Genomic DNA, 16,405 nt, shown 5'->3' with positions numbered 1-16,405 from the left:
CCTTCTCCCTGCCTGATCTGTGGCTGTGTGGTCCCATCTCACTGTGGTTTTAGCGTCAACTCTGCAATCTCTGTTGCAGTTTGTGAGTAGTTTCCAGAAAACAGAGTTAGAATCGAGCTGCACAGGCTGCACAGTGCTCAGCTACAGGTAAGCTGGGGACTCTGTGAGGGGATAGCAACCTTGGTAGACATCTTGGAGATGCCAGAAGATTATAGATTATTCCAGAACCTTCCAGAAGATTATGGAATTCCCAGCAGTGAGCTTGCTCTCTGCCTTCAAGGCTCTCCCCTCCTGCTTGCAGGGATGGCAATTCCAGCGTGATTGTGCATTTCCAGCTACACTTTCTGCTCCGAGCCCTCCAGCCACTGAGCCTGGAGCAGGAAGCAGACATCTTGCAGAAGGGAATCCAGGCAAGGCTGCAGGGACAAGGTCTTTCCCTGGCTGCCTACGGCAATGTCACGTCAATCGAGCTGACAGGTAGGTGGGTGGCTGCCATGTCTGGGAGACAAAGGGCTGTCGGGGGCGGTGCGTAGCTCAAACTGCATAGAACTTCAACTTTTAAAAACTCCTCCCCCCTGATGGAAAGAGGGCGACACACAGGCCCCCGCGCCCTCTGCTGCAGTGTGCATGTCTCACCCACACTGTCACCGTGGTCCCAAAGACAAATCAGGAAATACCAGAACTAAACGCGTCACACATTCTAAATTGGACCTGTTCTGATGGCTATGATACAATTCAAGAGTCCTGGTGCTAGAGTGGGGTCCCAGTGGCTAGATCACTGGCTGCTCTTGGAGATATCCTGGGCTCGCTTCCCAACACCCACATGGCTGCCCACAGCCTCTGTTGCTCCACTTCCAGGGGATCCTGTGCCCTCTTGGATACACACACACATATGCAAAACACCCTACCCATAAATTAATTAAAATATCTAGCCGGGCAGTGGTGGCGCACGCCTTTAATCTCAGCACTTGGGAGGCAGAGCCAGGCAGATCTCTAAGTTCTGGACCAGCCTGGTCTACAGATGGAATGAGGTAAGACTGGGAGGGGCAGTTAGAAACCGGGTCAGACCTTTCAGCCCATAAACGCTTGTCACTTGACCTCACTTTTCCTTGATGCTGACACAAGTGGCACAGATTGCCACTTCAGCTCATCTTCTAGAAAATTCTGCAGTGGCAGGCATGTTCCTGCTTTGACAGTGGCTGCCAGCCTCATGGGGCTGGGCTCTTCACAGCCAAGTTGAAGACAGGATCAAAGTGTTGGTGGTTCTGCCACCACCTGCAGCAGATGTCCTGAAGATCCAGTGCTCAATGCAGCTGACCTTTTAGGGAGAGGGAGCAAGAGAGGACCTCCTCATATGGCCCAGGCTGGCCTCAGGTTCACAATCCTCCTGCCTCAACCTCAGCGACAGGCATGACCCATTGCTCACTTCTCACTTGGCTTTGTTCTGCTTCAGGAAGGTGTGATGGTCCGGTGACTGAGAGGGACTTCAAGTCAGGTAGGACTGGCCTGGGGCCCCAGCTCAGCCCCCTGGAGTCTCTTCAGCTCCTCTCTGGGGATGACGAGTGCAGCTCCTGTAGGCCTCCAGCTGCCCCGGAAGATAAGGCAGGAGCTGTGGGCCAGGGGAGCCAGACCTGACAGCTAGATATGCTATTGGGCAGTTTATTTTAAAAGGCAAGGTCTCACTATGTAGCCCAGGCTGGCCTCAAACTCAGAGCTCTGCCTGCCTCTGCCTCCTGAGAGCTGGGGTTAAAGGTGTCCCCTCCCGTTCCCAGTTCCCAGCCACTATTTGTTTTTATGTTTTTCTGTCACTCCTCTGTTACTGTGACAAGACACCTGATGCAGGCAACTTAAGGGAGGGAGGGCTTACCTTGGCCACAGTTCTGATGTCCAACATGTCGGGAAGGGCGTGGCAGCAGGAGTGGGAGGCGGAGTCCTCAGTCAGGAAGCAGAGAGAGGTGACCAACTGCGGCTCTGACCTCCTCTCAGATGGGCAGAGGCTTGTCTCCATACTGTTTCTAGATCCCACCAAGCAGACAGACCGTTAAGATCAGCCACCACAGAAGGTGACAGAATTCTATCCTAAAAACCAAAACCTTTAATCCCAGTGACTGGGAGGCAGGCACAGGTGGATCTCTGTGAGGTCAAGGCCAGAGCCGTCTGCATGTGAGTTTCTGACCATCTAAGACTCCACAGAGAGACCCTGTCTCACACACACGCCTGACACACGTCGTCTAGCTCTGTCTCTGACTCCAGACATAAGTAGGAAGCTCACAGAAGTTTACACTGTGGAGGTTCCGGGCCCCAGCTTGGTTCTCTGCTTCCAGGCCAGTGCCCCGGGAATGCCTTCTCCTGTCAGAACAGTCAGTGCGTGAGCAGAGAGAACCCCGAGTGTGACGACAGGGTGGACTGCGCCGATGGCTCTGACGAGGCTCAGTGTGGTCAGTGCCTGCAGCCTGCGTCTGTGAGGGTGCCCGGAGGGGACAATACCAGAGAGAGCAGAGTGGGAGCCTCGCGCTCTATGCTGCCAGTAGCAAGGATTACTCAGATCTAAGCAAGAAGGAAGAAAATACCATGACATTTTATCACATATTGGGATAACAATGTTTCCAGGATTGTCAGCCTGACAGGGAGGCAGCAGGAGGGTCCCCGTCTGCTTTGTGCTGCTTGATAGGAAACCATGTATTTTAGTTCCCAGTCCCTTGTGAGAAGGCAGGGCAGGAGCTCAAGTCGAGGATGGAGGTAGCCTGGGCTTGCTCTCTCACTATAGCCCAGGATCTCCAGCCTAGGGGTTGACACCACCCATGGTGGGCTTGGCCCTTTAGTGCCCCACAGGGCGTGGTGGTGGTGCAGGAGCGTCATCCAAGCACTCAGGAGCTGAGGCAGGAAGATCACTAGTTCCAGGACAGCTTGCGTTATTCCAGCCCAAGTAAAAGAGTCTGTACTAAAAGAAAGAAATGAATAAAATAAAAATAAACGATAGGTCACATGACCTTCATGCACGGGCACCTGACCTAAGCCTTTCTCTGACACCGACTGATATGTGTGACCTTGGATTTTTGATCCCTGAGGCTGGGTGGGGGTTCAAGAAAACAGGACAGCCCCAAGTAGCAAGTGGGGGATGCCTTGAACCTGGGGCCAAATGATGAGTGACGACTGCCCTTGGGTCCCGGCCCCGGCTGGTGACCCTGTGTCTTTCAGACTGTGGCCGGCAGCCTGCCTGGAGGTCGGCCGGCAGAATCGTGGGCGGCGTGGAGGCGGCCCCTGGGGAGTTCCCCTGGCAGGTCAGCCTTCGTGAGAATCACGAACACTTCTGCGGCGCCACCATCATCGGGGCCAGGTGGTTGGTGTCTGCCGCCCACTGCTTCAACGAGTGAGTCCCTCCTGCCTTGGCTGCCAGTCCTGCTGCTCGGCCCACCCACCTGTCTCCCCAAAACCTCTCCTTCCTCCGTTTTCCAAAGTCCACTCCTTCCCTCTTCTTCCCTCCCCCCTTTTGGTTTATTTAATTACGCCTCTGAATGTTTTGCTTGCATGTCTGTTGGTGTGCCATGTCAGACGCCTATAGAGAACGGAAGTGGGCTTCGAGTGCCCTGGAACTGGAGATGGTTGTGACCCACCTTGTATGTGGGTGCTGGGACTCAAACCTGGGTCCTCTGCAAGAGCAGCCAGTGCTCTAACCACTGAGCCATCTCTCCAGACCATCTTTTCTCTTTTAAAATTAATTAATTAATTAATTAATTAATTAATTATATTTATGACAAAGCCTCATTAGGTTTCCCAGGCTTCCCAGGAATTCATAATCCTCCTGCCCCAGCGTCCTGAGTGCTGGGGTTACAGGCACCCCCCCCCACATTACTAGTCTGCATTCATTTTATTTATTACTTATTTAATTTTGAAACAAGTTCTCACTACCTAGTTATCCTGAAACTTTCTAGGCACGTAGACCAGGCTGTCCTTGAACTCACAGATCCGCCTGCCTCTGCCTTCCAGGTGCTGGCATCAAGTGCGTGCACGACCCTGCTCAGCTTTTATTTAGCATCTGTACGTGCCACGTTACGTGTGTGTGTCTGTGTGTGTGAGTGTGTGTGTCTGTGTGTGAGTGTGTGTGTCTGTGAGTGTGTGTGTCTGTGTGTGTGAGTGTGTGTATCTGTGTGAGTGTGTCTGTGTGTGAGTGTGAGTGTGTGAGTGTCTGTGTGTCTATGTGAGTGTCTGTGTGTCTGTGTGTGTGTGTCTGTGTGTATCTGTGTGAGTCTGTGTGAGTGTGTGTGAGTATGTATGTGTGTGTGTGTCTGTGTGTCTGTGTGTGTGTCTGTGTGTGTGTGTCTATGTGAGTGTGTGTGTCTGTGTGTGTCCGTGTGTGTGTCTGTGTGTCTGTGTGTGAGTCTGTGTGAGTATGTATGTGTGTGTGTGTCTGTGTGTCTGTGTGTGTGTGTCTATGTGAGTGTGTGTGTCTGTGTGTGTCCGTGTGTGTGTCTGTGTGTGTGTGTCTATGTGAGTGTGTGTGTCTGTGTGTGTGTGTCTATGTGAGTGTGTGTCTGTGTGTGTGTGTCTATGTGAGTGTGTGTGTCTGTGTGTGTGAGTGTGTCTGTGTGTGTGTGTGTGTGTGTCTGTGTGTAGGCCAACTTGCATGGCTCTCCTTCCATTACGTGTCCCGGAATTGAACTCGGACTGGCAGGCTTGGCCACAGGAGTCTGTGCCCGCATCCTTTCCTGTCTTACGTTACCGACTCCGCGGAGCTCCCCCTGAACTCGCACCCTCGGGCCTCCGCAGATTCCAGGACCCTGCGCAGTGGGCCGCCCAGGCGGGCAGCGTGTACCTGAGCGGTTCGGAGGCCAGCGCCGTGCGAGCACGCGTGCTCCGCATCGCCAAGCACCCCGCCTACGACGCGGACACGGCGGACTTCGACGTGGCGGTGCTGGAGCTGGCGCGCCCGCTGCCCTTCGGCCGCTACGTGCAGCCCGCCTGCCTCCCCGCGGCCACGCACGTCTTCCCGCCGCGCAAGAAGTGCCTGATCTCGGGCTGGGGTTACCTGAAGGAAGACTTCCGTAAGCCCGCGTAGCCCAAAGTAGATAACTAGGGCAACGCTGCCTGCTGCCTCCGAGTTCATAATCTGGGGGGGTCTGAGGCAGGGGATCAGCCCGGGGACCTTGGGAAAACTAGAAACAGGGCTGGGGCGTGGTCGGGGTGGAGCCCCGGCCTAGAATCCCCCAGTAAGGGGCTGGGGGCGTGGCCGGGGTGGAGGTTGCTAACAAGTGGGGAGCCTGTGGGTTCCATACCTCCGGTAAAGAAAGAGTAAGAAGAAATTTTGTAAAGCTAAAAATGGTGGCATACAGCTGTCATCCCAAATTTAAGATCAGGAGGATCAGAAGTCCCAGGTCATCTTTGGCTATAAAGTGAGTTCAAGACCACCCTGGGCTATGAGAGACCTTGCCTCAGAAAACAACGAAAGCCTATAAAGCGGCAGGTGGTGAATGCCGCTCGGTTGGGGCTGAGCTGTTGGGCGGGAGAGCGAGTTCACCCTATGGCAAGTCGGGGGTTGGGGCCTGAGCGCATGCGCATGGCAGAAGCAGCAGATACGGTCTAGCATGTGTCGGGGGAAGAGGTGAGGGCTTGATGCCTGTTAGTGCCTAAGTAGATGTGAATGTTGGGGTGAGGTGGGCCCAGCAGCTTGAGAACCTGAAGAGGAAATAGTATTTAGTCTCCTGGCTCAAAGTGGCTGCTGGGGGTCCGGCGCTCTCACCTGCTTTTCTCTGTCGCCCGCGGGCAGTGGTGAAGCCGGAGGTCCTTCAGAAAGCCACAGTGGAATTGCTGGACCAGAGCCTGTGTTCCAGCCTGTACGGCCACTCGCTCACAGACAGGATGGTGTGTGCCGGCTACCTGGATGGAAAGGTGGACTCCTGCCAGGTGGGCTGCCAGGGTGAAACTGTTACCCTCTGTCCCCTCCCAATGGAGAACAAGCAAGTAGACGGTACGTGGAACAAACCAGCACTCAGGCGGAAACAGCAGAGTCGGGAGTTCAAGGTCGTCCTGAGCCATAGAAGGAGTTTGAGGCCAGCCTGGGCTACGTGAGTCCCTGTCTCAAGAGGAAAACAAGCCAAAAGTGTCATAGCTGAGCCGTTGTAGTTGACTGTATTTTATAAGCATTATAAGTCATTGCATATTTTTATTTAGTTTTGTTGGTTTTTCCAGACAGGGTTTCTCTGTGTCTCCCTGGCTGTCCCTGGATTATATCTCTCTGTAAACCAGACTGGCCTCGAACTCACAGAGCTCTTCCCGCCTCTGCCTCCCGAGTGCTGGGTCCCGAGAGATGGCGCAGTGGTTAAGAGTTTTGGGGGAATCTGATGCCTTCTGGCCTTTGAGGGCACCAGGCGCAAAAGTGGTGCACAGACTATAAACACAGACTAAATACTCACCACATGAATATCTAAATGAATAATCACGCAAAGGTATGCGGCTCCCTGCCCGCGTGAAATGACGTCACATTTGCTCTCCTCGCCGCTGCTCCTGCCCGGGCCTGCGGGGCCACAGGCTCCTTAGCGACCTGCGGCTGTCTCTGTCCACAGCCCTGTCCGTGAGCCCGGGCCCTGGGCTGACTCTGGCGAATGTCGTCGGAGAATCCCCCGCCCCCAAGCTGAGTGTGCCTTTGTTTTCCAGGGTGACTCCGGGGGACCCCTGGTCTGCGAGGAGCCTTCCGGAAGGTTCTTCCTGGCTGGCATCGTGAGCTGGGGAATCGGCTGTGCAGAAGCGCGGCGCCCAGGGGTCTACACCCGAGTCACCAGGCTGCGGGATTGGATCTTGGAGGTGACCCGGGCGGCTGACGCGCCTGTGGTCCCCACCGCGGCTCCAGCGCCCGCCACCCCCAGCACTCGCTGGCCTACCAGCCCTGAGAGCCGGGTGCCCAACACCTCTGCTAAACTCACCGCTGCCCCCAGCCCTGTGCCACTGCACCCCAGCACTGCGGCCAAGCCACAAGGTATAACGGGTTCTGGGCAGGTGTCCCCTCCCAGGCGGGGTCAGATCAGTACCGCCTCCCCTCAGCCGAATGGCAGAGAATACTGATCGATTACTGAGGTCTGTCACCAAGCTCTCGGTGGAAAAGATTGCTAATAGATTCTCCATCCACATCTGTCTCCTTAGCTCTTGAGGGATTCAGCAAGCGATCAGATGTCTGCCAGGCAACACTGGCTGAAGATGGGTATCTAATTGAAATCTTGACATGCTCAGTGTCTTGTCAGGAAAGACCGGAGGGATTGCTGATTGACTACAAGTTTTGGGGGAGGAAGATGTTGAGATATGGTCTCTTTTAGAGCCCTGGCGGTCCTTTAACTCTTTGTGTTGACCAGGCTGGCCTTGAACTCAAAGACATCTGCCTGTTTCTGCCTGGGATTAAAGGCGTGCACCCCCAAGGCTGGGTGTGATTAACTATTGATGTCTGCCTTAACACTGTGGGGGAGTAACAGCCGATTACTGATTTCGTTTGGGGGGGGATATGGAGGGAAAGCAATGCCGGAGGACAACTTGTAGGAATCGGTTTTCTCCTTCCACCACTGGCTTTCAGGGAATTAAACTGAGCTTATCAGGTTTGATGGCTACTGCCTCTACCCCGGATGTCTGTAAATAGAGGGTTGGTGATTGATTGCTAATGTCTGCCTTGCATCCTCAGTGAGAAATTGGTGATTGATTATTGGTGTCTGCCATGAAGGAGCTTGATGGGAGATAGGCAATTTATTATTGGCATCTGTCTTGACATTCGGTGGGAAATTGGTAACTGCTTATTGATATTTGCCATGAAGCAATCAGTAGGGGATTTATTACCAGTGTCTGCCATGAGCACACACATCTGTCACAGGTTGGTCATTCCTCAGGTCTTTGGGAATACATTTTTTTTAAAGAATTTTTATTTTAATTTTGTCTGTATTGGATGTTTTGCCTGAGTGGATGTCTGTATGAGGGTGTCAGATCCCAGAGTTACAGTTGTGAGCTGCCATGTGGGTGCTGGGAATTGAACCTGGGTCCTCTGGAACAGCAGCCAGTGCTCTTAGTTGTTGTGCCATCTCTCCAGCCCCAAATTTTATTTTTTTAAAACAATTTTTTTTCACTATGAGGCCTGGCTAGAATGAAGTTCATTATGTAGACCAAGTTAGCTGTGAACTCACAGAGATCCTCCTGCCTCAGCCTCCCAGGTGCTGGGATTAAAGACCACCACTGCTGGTGTCATTAAAAGTATAATTGAGGTGCATGGGAAATGAGGCTGCACAAGATGGCACAGTTAGAGTGACTCCCAAAGCCAGCGGGAAGTTACACGTGCTACCTGAGGAGGCTGGGTCATGAGTCTGTGGTGATCAGTGTGGTCCTGCTGGGTACCATCCCTGTTCCTGCACACCTCTGTGTTTTATCAGCCTTGAATCTCTTGGGTTTTTTTTTTTTGTGTGTGTGTATTTTGTGATGCTGGAAGTTGAAACCCCAGCCTGGTTGTACCCCAGACAAGGGCCGTGCCACACCCCGTCCAGGTTGTGAGTTTTGCCTCCGCTGTGGTTTGCTTCTCTCTCTTACCTGCCTCTGACTCTCCGGTTATCCCAGCCAGCCCTGTGTCTGCTTCTGTCCCTCTTCCTTCTCTCCTTCCCACCCTTCTGGGACACCATCTTTTGTACCCCAGACTGACCTCAAACTCAGAACAATCCCCCTGCCTCAGCTTCTGAGCGCCAGGATGACAGGCACTTGCCACCATGTAGATGTGGCATTGTGGGTCCCCGTGAATCTCATCCGGGGATCTCAGGCATTGCAAGTAGAGGTTTCCATCTCACACCAACCCTGTCGCCCTGGGCGACATCCCAATTACTCTGTGTGCAGGTTACTCTAGGCCCAGAATGGGTGAACCCAGAGCAGATGACGGCTCCACCCCCATCCCGGTCTCTCCTCTTCCCTGGCAGAGTGCGGGGCCAGGCCCGCGATGGACAAGGCCACTCGGATTGTGGGCGGGATCAGCGCCGTGTCTGGGGAGGTGCCCTGGCAGGCCAGCCTGAAGGAAGGATCCAGACATTTCTGCGGAGCCACTGTGGTGGGTGACCGCTGGCTGCTGTCCGCCGCCCACTGTTTCAACCAGTAAGGCCTCCCAAGAGCCCCACTAGCAGACCCTCACCGCACGCAGCAAGCACCAGCTAGCTAGTGCGGTGCTTTCCTGTCTGCCAGGCTCAACACTGGCAAACCTAACCAAGCAAGACAATAAACAGGAAGCACGGATTGTTCGCTGAATGCTCATACACGGGGGTCTCCCAGAACCACAACCCTGTGGCTCTGGCTCCATAGTGGGGAGATTCTGGCCGGGGTAACCTACAACATTCATAAACGTTGTAACATTTGTTGAAAACATTCATGGGGTCTCGGTCAGCGGCAAAGGCAGAGTTCCGAGGGTACAAGCGCTCTCCAGCAGGGCCTTCTGGGGTGCGGGGTGGGAGTGGCTGAGGTCCTGTCTCTGCAGCACCAAAGTGGAGCAGGTGCAGGCGCACCTGGGCACCGTGTCCCTGCTGGGTGTCGGCGGGAGCCCCGTGAAGCTGGGGCTGCGAAGGGTGGCCCTGCACCCCCGCTACAACCCAGGAATCCTGGACTTTGACGTGGCCTTGCTGGAGTTGGCCCAGCCCTTGGTCTTCAACAAGTACATCCAGCCGGTCTGTCTCCCCCTGGCCATCCACAAGTTCCCCGTGGGCCGGAAGTGTATGATCTCAGGCTGGGGCAACATGCAGGAGGGAAATGGTGAGCAGGTCCCAGACAGGGGATGGTGACTGTGTGTCCGGGGCCTGGCCTGGGAGGGATGCGGCTTGGCTTTCCTCACCTGGGTCCTCAACCACTCATTCCTCTGTGCCGACCCCACGTCCTAAGAGCCGCGTCATGTCTCTCTCCTACGTTCTACATATGGGCGCTCATGTGTGTGTATAAATAAAGTTTTATTGGTACAAGAGCCATACATTCATTGACCAGATGTCCATGGCTGCAAAAAATGTTCCTGCTGACCGAGTGGTCTTTAGTCCCTCAGCCCTGAGCCACCAGCCTCGCGCTATGCCGGAGATCACATGCAGCCCACGGATTGGGTATAAACCAGGCTTTATTGCCACATGGCCCCTTCCACAGCCATTCACTAACAGGGTTGTCTTCCACAGGGCCGGAGAGGTGATCTCGGCTATAAAGCTGATACTCTTTATGCCCTAGCACAGTGGCTCCCAGCCTTTGGACTGCGACAGCCCTTTAATAAAGTTCATGTCGTGGGGACCCCAACCACACAGTCATTTTGTTGCTACTTCATAATTATAATTTTGCTATTGATATGAATTGTAATGTAAAGATCTGATATCCAGGATCTCTGATATGTGACCCCAGAAGGGTCAAGAACTACTATTCTAGTCCTTTATGGACAAGTTTGTCAAAATGGGAATGGTGGCCTACACCTGTCTTCCCAGCACTCAGGGACAGAGGCAGGAGCATCATAGATTTAAGGCTAGCCTGGGCTACATAGTGAGACTCTAAAGAACGAATGCAAGAGTTGAGGTGTGTTGAGCACTTGTCTAGCATGTGCAAAGGTCCTGGGTTCCCCACCCCCACAAGGACAAACGAAAATTCCTGTGAAACCCAGGTGTGGGGGCACACACCTTTAATCAGCATCAGGGAGGTAGAGGCAGGAGGATCTCGATGAGTTCCGGGTTAGCCAGAGCTACACAATGAGACCCTGTCTCAAACAAAACAAAGCAAAAATTCCTGTGGGCTCTGCTGGCTGGACCCAGGGTAGAGACAGCGCCTGCTGGCCCCGCTTGATGCCCTCTTTCCTGGCAGCCACCAAGCCCGACATCTTGCAGAAGGCGTCCGTGGGCATCATAGAGCAGAAGATGTGTGGGGCCATGTACAACTTCTCTCTCACCGACCGCATGCTCTGCGCCGGCTTCCTGGAGGGCAGAGTCGACTCCTGCCAGGTGGGTGCCACAGGGATGCCTGGAGCTCCTGCCTGGGCTCCGGGAGTGGCTGAGTGGGGCACTTGCCTGTTTGAGGTCCTGAGTTCCAACCTAGTACTGAAAAAGGAAAAACAAGAATGATTGACGGTCGGGCGGCAGTGGTGCACGCCTTTAATCCCAGCACTTGGGAGGCAGAGGCAGGCGGATTTCTGAGTTCGAGGCCAGCCTGGTCTACAGAGTGAGTTCCAGGACAGCCAGGGCTACACAGAGAAACCCTGTCTTGAAAAAAAACAAAACAAAAATTGATGAAGGATCAGAGAAGGAAAGGGATCTGCCTAAGGTCACACAGCCAAGCCTGAATGTGAAACGTGATGTCCAATGGGAGTGGGGCCTTTCTGCTCCATGGACGGGTGTTCCACACAGGCTTGTTGGTATCCTCCTGCAGGGTGATTCTGGTGGCCCCCTGGCATGTGAAGAGACACCTGGTGTCTTTTACCTGGCCGGCATTGTGAGCTGGGGCATTGGCTGTGCCCAAGCTAAGAAACCCGGGGTGTATGCACGAATCACACGGCTCAAGGACTGGATCCTGAAGGCCATGTCCTCAGACCCCAGCTCCACGGCTCGCCCCCACACCTCCAGCACACGGCTCATCCCTAGCGAGCCCCCCAGAACCACAACTGCTGGCCTCATTAGCCCAGAAGCCACCACTGGCAGAGCTGCTACCCCCAGGGCCACCATCAGAGTGACTACTAGACCACTCAACACGACATTGTCTGCCAGGAGTACCACCACCAGCGGACAGACACCAGCCCCGAATGCTCCGGGCGCTCACCTGCCAGGTATGGTGACACAGGCTATGACTCAGGCCGCTCCCTGTCACAGCACGACGATGGTGCAGAAGACACACCATCCAATGGTTCCAAAGCTGGGGCGCGATGTCAGGGTCCTGCGGTACCCTGCCCAGCCTGCAGAGGGCACTCTCCCCATGTCCTGCTGTGTGTGCCTCCGTCCCGACATCTTCTGTCCGTTTCTTTGTGTGTGCATGCAGAGGCCAGAGGGGGCATCTGTGTCCCACTCCAGCAAGGCTAGGAATGCCATCGTCTATCACTGCACAGTGCCCCTCCGAGGCAAGGCACCTCACTGAACCTGCAGCCACTGGGCTTCAGCAGCAAGTCCCAGCCAACCTCCTGCCTTTGCCACTGTCCCTGCAGGAGTCAAAGGCTTGCACACAACCGTGCCCGCTGACCCAGCTCTCCAGCTCCGGTTTCGTTCTTTACTTAATGTGTTCTGGTTGTTTGTCAAGTCCCCTCCCAGCCTAGGACCTACTCAGTAGCTGAGGCTGACCTTGAACTCCTGATCCTCCTAATGGCCTAAAGGCAAGCACCTGTTATCTCAGCTACTTGACAGGAGCATCACAAATTCCAGGCCAGCCTGGGCTATGAGGGGCTTTCTAGACTAGTGATCAACTACTTAGTGAGAGCACCTCCAATCAGCAAACAGTAAGGACAAAGACAGAGCTCAGAGGTGAAGCCCCGCCTAGAATCCTGCCCCCATGGCTGGAGGCGTGGTCAGGGTGGAGCCTATGCGCAGATTCCCTCAGTGAGGGACTGGGGGAGTGGTCCAGCCCAGTCCAGGAATGTTCAAATAAAATAAAAAGAGGAGAGGAGTGCATCTCTAGAGGGAGGGAGAGAGAACGAGCCGGCTGGAGAGAGGAGTAACGCCTCAGCTAAGCCTTTGCAGCTTGGGTGTGGTACTACATGCCTTAAGTCTTGGAGGCAGTGGTGGCGCACGCCTTTAATCCCAGCACTTGGGAGGCAGAGGCAGGCGGATTTCTGAGTTCGAGGCCAGCCTGGTCTACAGAGTGAGTTCCAGGACAGCCAGGGCTACACAGAGAAACCCTGTCTCGAAAAACCAAAAAGTCTTGGAGGCTGAGGCAAGAGAGTTGCTTGGACTTTAAGGCCTTTCTGGCTGCGTGTATATTGAGATAGTGTCTCAAAGCCTCAACGTTTTACAAAAGCTGGGAAAAGTACACCATCTGCAGAGGTGAGGACATGACCGGTGTCTGCTTGGTGTCATCGGCTCTCACCGCCCCTGGGCATCTGTGGGTGTGGCATGAGCAGAGAGGGACAGTGTCCCCTTGCTGGGGATCCTCAGGTAGGCAGGCTGGAGAGCTGATGAGGGGGCTGTTTCTGCCTCCCACTGTCCGAGTGCCTCCCCCACACCTAGGCACCCCAGCTGTGACTCCCTGCTGCAGGGACACTGGCCCAGGGTGAGTTCACGAAGGAAATAGGCTAGACCTTTCTCACCCCTTCCTCTCATTACTGTTGGGTTACTGTGACATCTTAGCACTGGACCAGCGAGGCTGCTCCTCCACTTGAAGCAATATGGAGGCGGTGTTGAGTGGCTTTGAAACAGCAGATGGAGTCAGGACTACGTGCAGAGGCAGCGGGCCCTTGGGGGTCACAGCAGGGCCTTTACTAGAAGCCCTGTGCCTCCGGAGACCCCACACCGGAGCGTTCCCAGCCTGACCTTCAGCTCAATCTGACCTTGACCCTGGTCACTGCAGAGGCCTGGGAACTCTCAGCCGGAAAGCCAGGGAAGGCCCGAGGTGGGCGCCGGCTCCCGGTGCCAGTGCCCGCTGCTCACTTTAGGAAGGGGACCGCGCAGTCTCTGAAATCACTCTCCTTCATTCCCCACTCCTCCGATGGGGCCTTAGATGTCTTTCTTTCCCTGGGTTCCTTTTGTATTGGTTGAGGCTGGGAAAGAGAAGCCAGCTGGAAGTTACCTGAGACTACCCTCTGCCCCTCCCTCGGGGCACAGAGTGCTGGGTTGGGGTCCCAGCCTCGTTGTGGGTAGGAGGAAGACCCTCTGCACCCGGCTTACCATACTTGTTCTTCCACAGACTGCGGCCTGGCATCCCCCGGGGGCCTGACCCGGATAGTGGGCGGCAGCGCAGCCTCGCTTGGGGAGTGGCCCTGGCAAGTGAGCCTGTGGCTGCGGCGCAGGGAACACCGCTGTGGGGCAGTACTGGTGGCCGAGAGGTGGCTTCTGTCTGCAGCACACTGTTTCGACATGTGAGTCCTGCTCTGGGTGCCCTTCCCAAGCCTACCTCTGCAATTTGGCCCCAGTCCCCCAAGACCACCAAACAGAAGGCACGGTCCCTCCTTGGCAGGGTTCTGGACATGGGGGGTCCCTTAAGGGACCCCCAACATGTGTTCATGTGCCTGTTGGTCACAAGGTGAAAGGGTCAGATTGTCCCATGATGTGAAGGTCCTGGGACAGGAGGGAGACGCACTCTGGAGCGTTGAGCACCTAGAGCCCTAGTAGAAATGACTGGGGCTGCTGGCGCTCCGTCAGCCTGTGGTTGTCCGGCGCACGGATGTGTGTGTGTTCCCCATTTCCATTAGTTGACCTAGTGGGGGTCCAGAGCCTTGACACTCAGTTCTCCAGAGGGTGTGTGAGGCAGTTGTGGTGTCCCCTTAAAGGGACACTCTCTGAGCTGGGCAGGGGACAGAGCAATCTGTTTCCACTGGGACGGTGTCTCGGGCAGGAGTGTGGCGGTAACACTGCCCACACATACGCGCGCCCTGCAGCTATGGGGACCCCATGCAGTGGGCAGCTTTCCTGGGCACCCCATTCCTGAGCAGCGCGGAGGGCCAGTTGGAGCGCGTGGCACGCATCTATCGTCACCCTTTCTACAACATCTACACACTGGACTACGACGTGGCGCTGCTGGAGCTGGCCGGGCCCGTGCGCCGCAGTCGCTCGGTGCGACCCATTTGCCTACCGGGTCCCGCGCGGCCCCCTGACGGCGCGCGCTGCGTCATCACCGGCTGGGGCTCGCTGCGCGAGGGAGGTAGGCACGCGTGCGTAGGGCGCCACCCAGGGGTCGTTGGAGACCCTTCGCACCCACACCTACTTCCCGGATCCCACAGGCTCCATGACGCGGCAGCTGCAGAAGGCCGCGGTGAGGGTCCTTAGTGAACAGACATGTCGCCGCTTCTACCCGGTGCAGATCAGCAGTCGTATGTTGTGCGCAGGCTTCCCGCAGGGTGGCGTGGACAGCTGCTCGGTGAGTGGAGACAGGGTCTCTCTCTCTTTTTTTTTTTTTTGGTTTTTCGAGACAGGGTTTCTCTGTGTAGCCCTGGCTGTCCTGGAACTCACTCTGTAGACCAGGCTGGCCTCGAACTCAGAAATCCGCCTGCCTCTGCCTCCCAAGTGCTGGGATTAAAGGCGTGTGCCACCACCGCCCAGCAACAGGGGTTCTCTTAGTCAATGTGTGCAGCCCAGGCTGGCCCGAAGTTCTGCACAGCCACCACCCTTTGAGGCAAGAAGTCCCAGGAATCCTCCTGTCTCATCTCCTAGTCCTGGCGCCATTCACATTTGCCACACCTGGCTTTTCACCTGGGTTTTGGGGTTTGACTTGGGTCCTCACGCTTGTGCGACCCCATCTTCCCACTGAGCCTGCTCAAGTCTTCCCAGCTCACCTGACTCTGGGGACATCACATTTCACAACTGAGCGTTCAGAGACAGACGCGGTTTCCCGACCCCACATCCTGCTGGAGGGTTGAGGCAGGGCCATTACCGGGTTTGAGACCAGCCTGCCCAACAACACATATAGATGTGTCTCGGTACAGGGAGATCTGTGTTCTGTGCCATGGTTGCTGTGTAAACGGGAGGACTGAGCACAGATCCCCAGGAATCATATAAAAAGGCTGTGCTTACAGACAGCTGGCACCTGGCCACCACATACTTCCAGGTTCACACGACCACTCCTTGTCACTGCAATGGAAAATAAAGATAACTGTTCAGCGCCCCCTCTGGTCTACCCCTGCAGAGCTCGCACACAGGCTGGTCCTCCGGACAAGGGCCTGGCTGAGGCACAGCCGGTCAAGTAACAAAGCAAAGCACGCTAGCACTGAACCCACTTCCCACACGGCAAAGGCGAGGCTCTTTGGCAGCCTCTCTCCCACTCAGGGTCCTTGTTAGTGCCCACAGAGACCTACAACTGCAGGAGTCATGCCCGCTACCAAGGGCTGCTGGTCTGAGAACATTCTCTCCTTCAGGGTGATGCAGGGGGACCCCTGGCCTGCAGGGAGCCATCTGGCCAATGGGTGCTAACTGGGGTCACAAGCTGGGGCTACGGCTGTGGCAGGCCCCAGTTTCCAGGTGTCTACACTCGAGTGTCTGCGGTGCTAGGATGGATAGGCCAGAACATCCAGGAATGACGGCCACCGACTCTCGGTGGGGAGTCCACCGGAAAGGCTGTGACTGTGTATGTTGTTCTAATAAACGGAGTCCCTTCTCCACTGGCTCAGCACCTCTGTCGACGCGTCTCCGGGAGCAGGCCATGTCTCCAACTCGGCTCCTCTGGTGCCTTTGGTGTTGTGGGACAGAGTCTCATGTAGCAATCCTCCTGCCTCCACACTTACCCCCACCCCCAAGCGCTGGGTCGATAGGTGTGCACCACA

General features: G+C 55.5%; 1 protein-coding gene across 2 annotated transcripts in view; it reads left to right on the top strand.

The window, feature by feature from the left end:
• Tmprss9 (transmembrane serine protease 9) overlaps positions 1–16,243 on the top strand; it is a 24,248-nt gene extending 8,005 nt beyond the window's left edge. The window contains exons 3-18 of one of the 2 annotated variants that reach the window (XM_028771638.1): positions 80–147; positions 302–477; positions 1,454–1,495; positions 2,325–2,438; positions 3,199–3,370; positions 4,768–5,042; positions 5,765–5,901; positions 6,652–6,970; positions 8,928–9,099; positions 9,476–9,747; positions 10,819–10,955; positions 11,380–11,773; positions 13,837–14,008; positions 14,528–14,790; positions 14,870–15,006; positions 16,001–16,243. In XM_028771638.1, the coding sequence (XP_028627471.1) occupies positions 80–147; positions 302–477; positions 1,454–1,495; positions 2,325–2,438; positions 3,199–3,370; positions 4,768–5,042; positions 5,765–5,901; positions 6,652–6,970; positions 8,928–9,099; positions 9,476–9,747; positions 10,819–10,955; positions 11,380–11,773; positions 13,837–14,008; positions 14,528–14,790; positions 14,870–15,006; positions 16,001–16,162 (3,012 nt within the window). In that variant the 3' untranslated portion in view covers positions 16,163–16,243. The remainder of the gene's footprint in view (positions 1–79; positions 148–301; positions 478–1,453; positions 1,496–2,324; positions 2,439–3,198; positions 3,371–4,767; positions 5,043–5,764; positions 5,902–6,651; positions 6,971–8,927; positions 9,100–9,475; positions 9,748–10,818; positions 10,956–11,379; positions 11,774–13,836; positions 14,009–14,527; positions 14,791–14,869; positions 15,007–16,000) is intronic. The other variant, XM_028771639.1, reaches the window with a different exon arrangement.
• Positions 16,244–16,405: the final 162 nt, after the last annotated feature.

The sequence above is a fragment of the Grammomys surdaster genome, unplaced genomic scaffold (assembly GCF_004785775.1).
Source record: "Grammomys surdaster isolate TR1022 unplaced genomic scaffold, NIH_TR_1.0 209, whole genome shotgun sequence".
Classification (NCBI taxonomy): domain Eukaryota; kingdom Metazoa; phylum Chordata; class Mammalia; order Rodentia; family Muridae; genus Grammomys; species Grammomys surdaster.
This window is presented reverse-complemented; position numbering and strand designations above follow the sequence as displayed.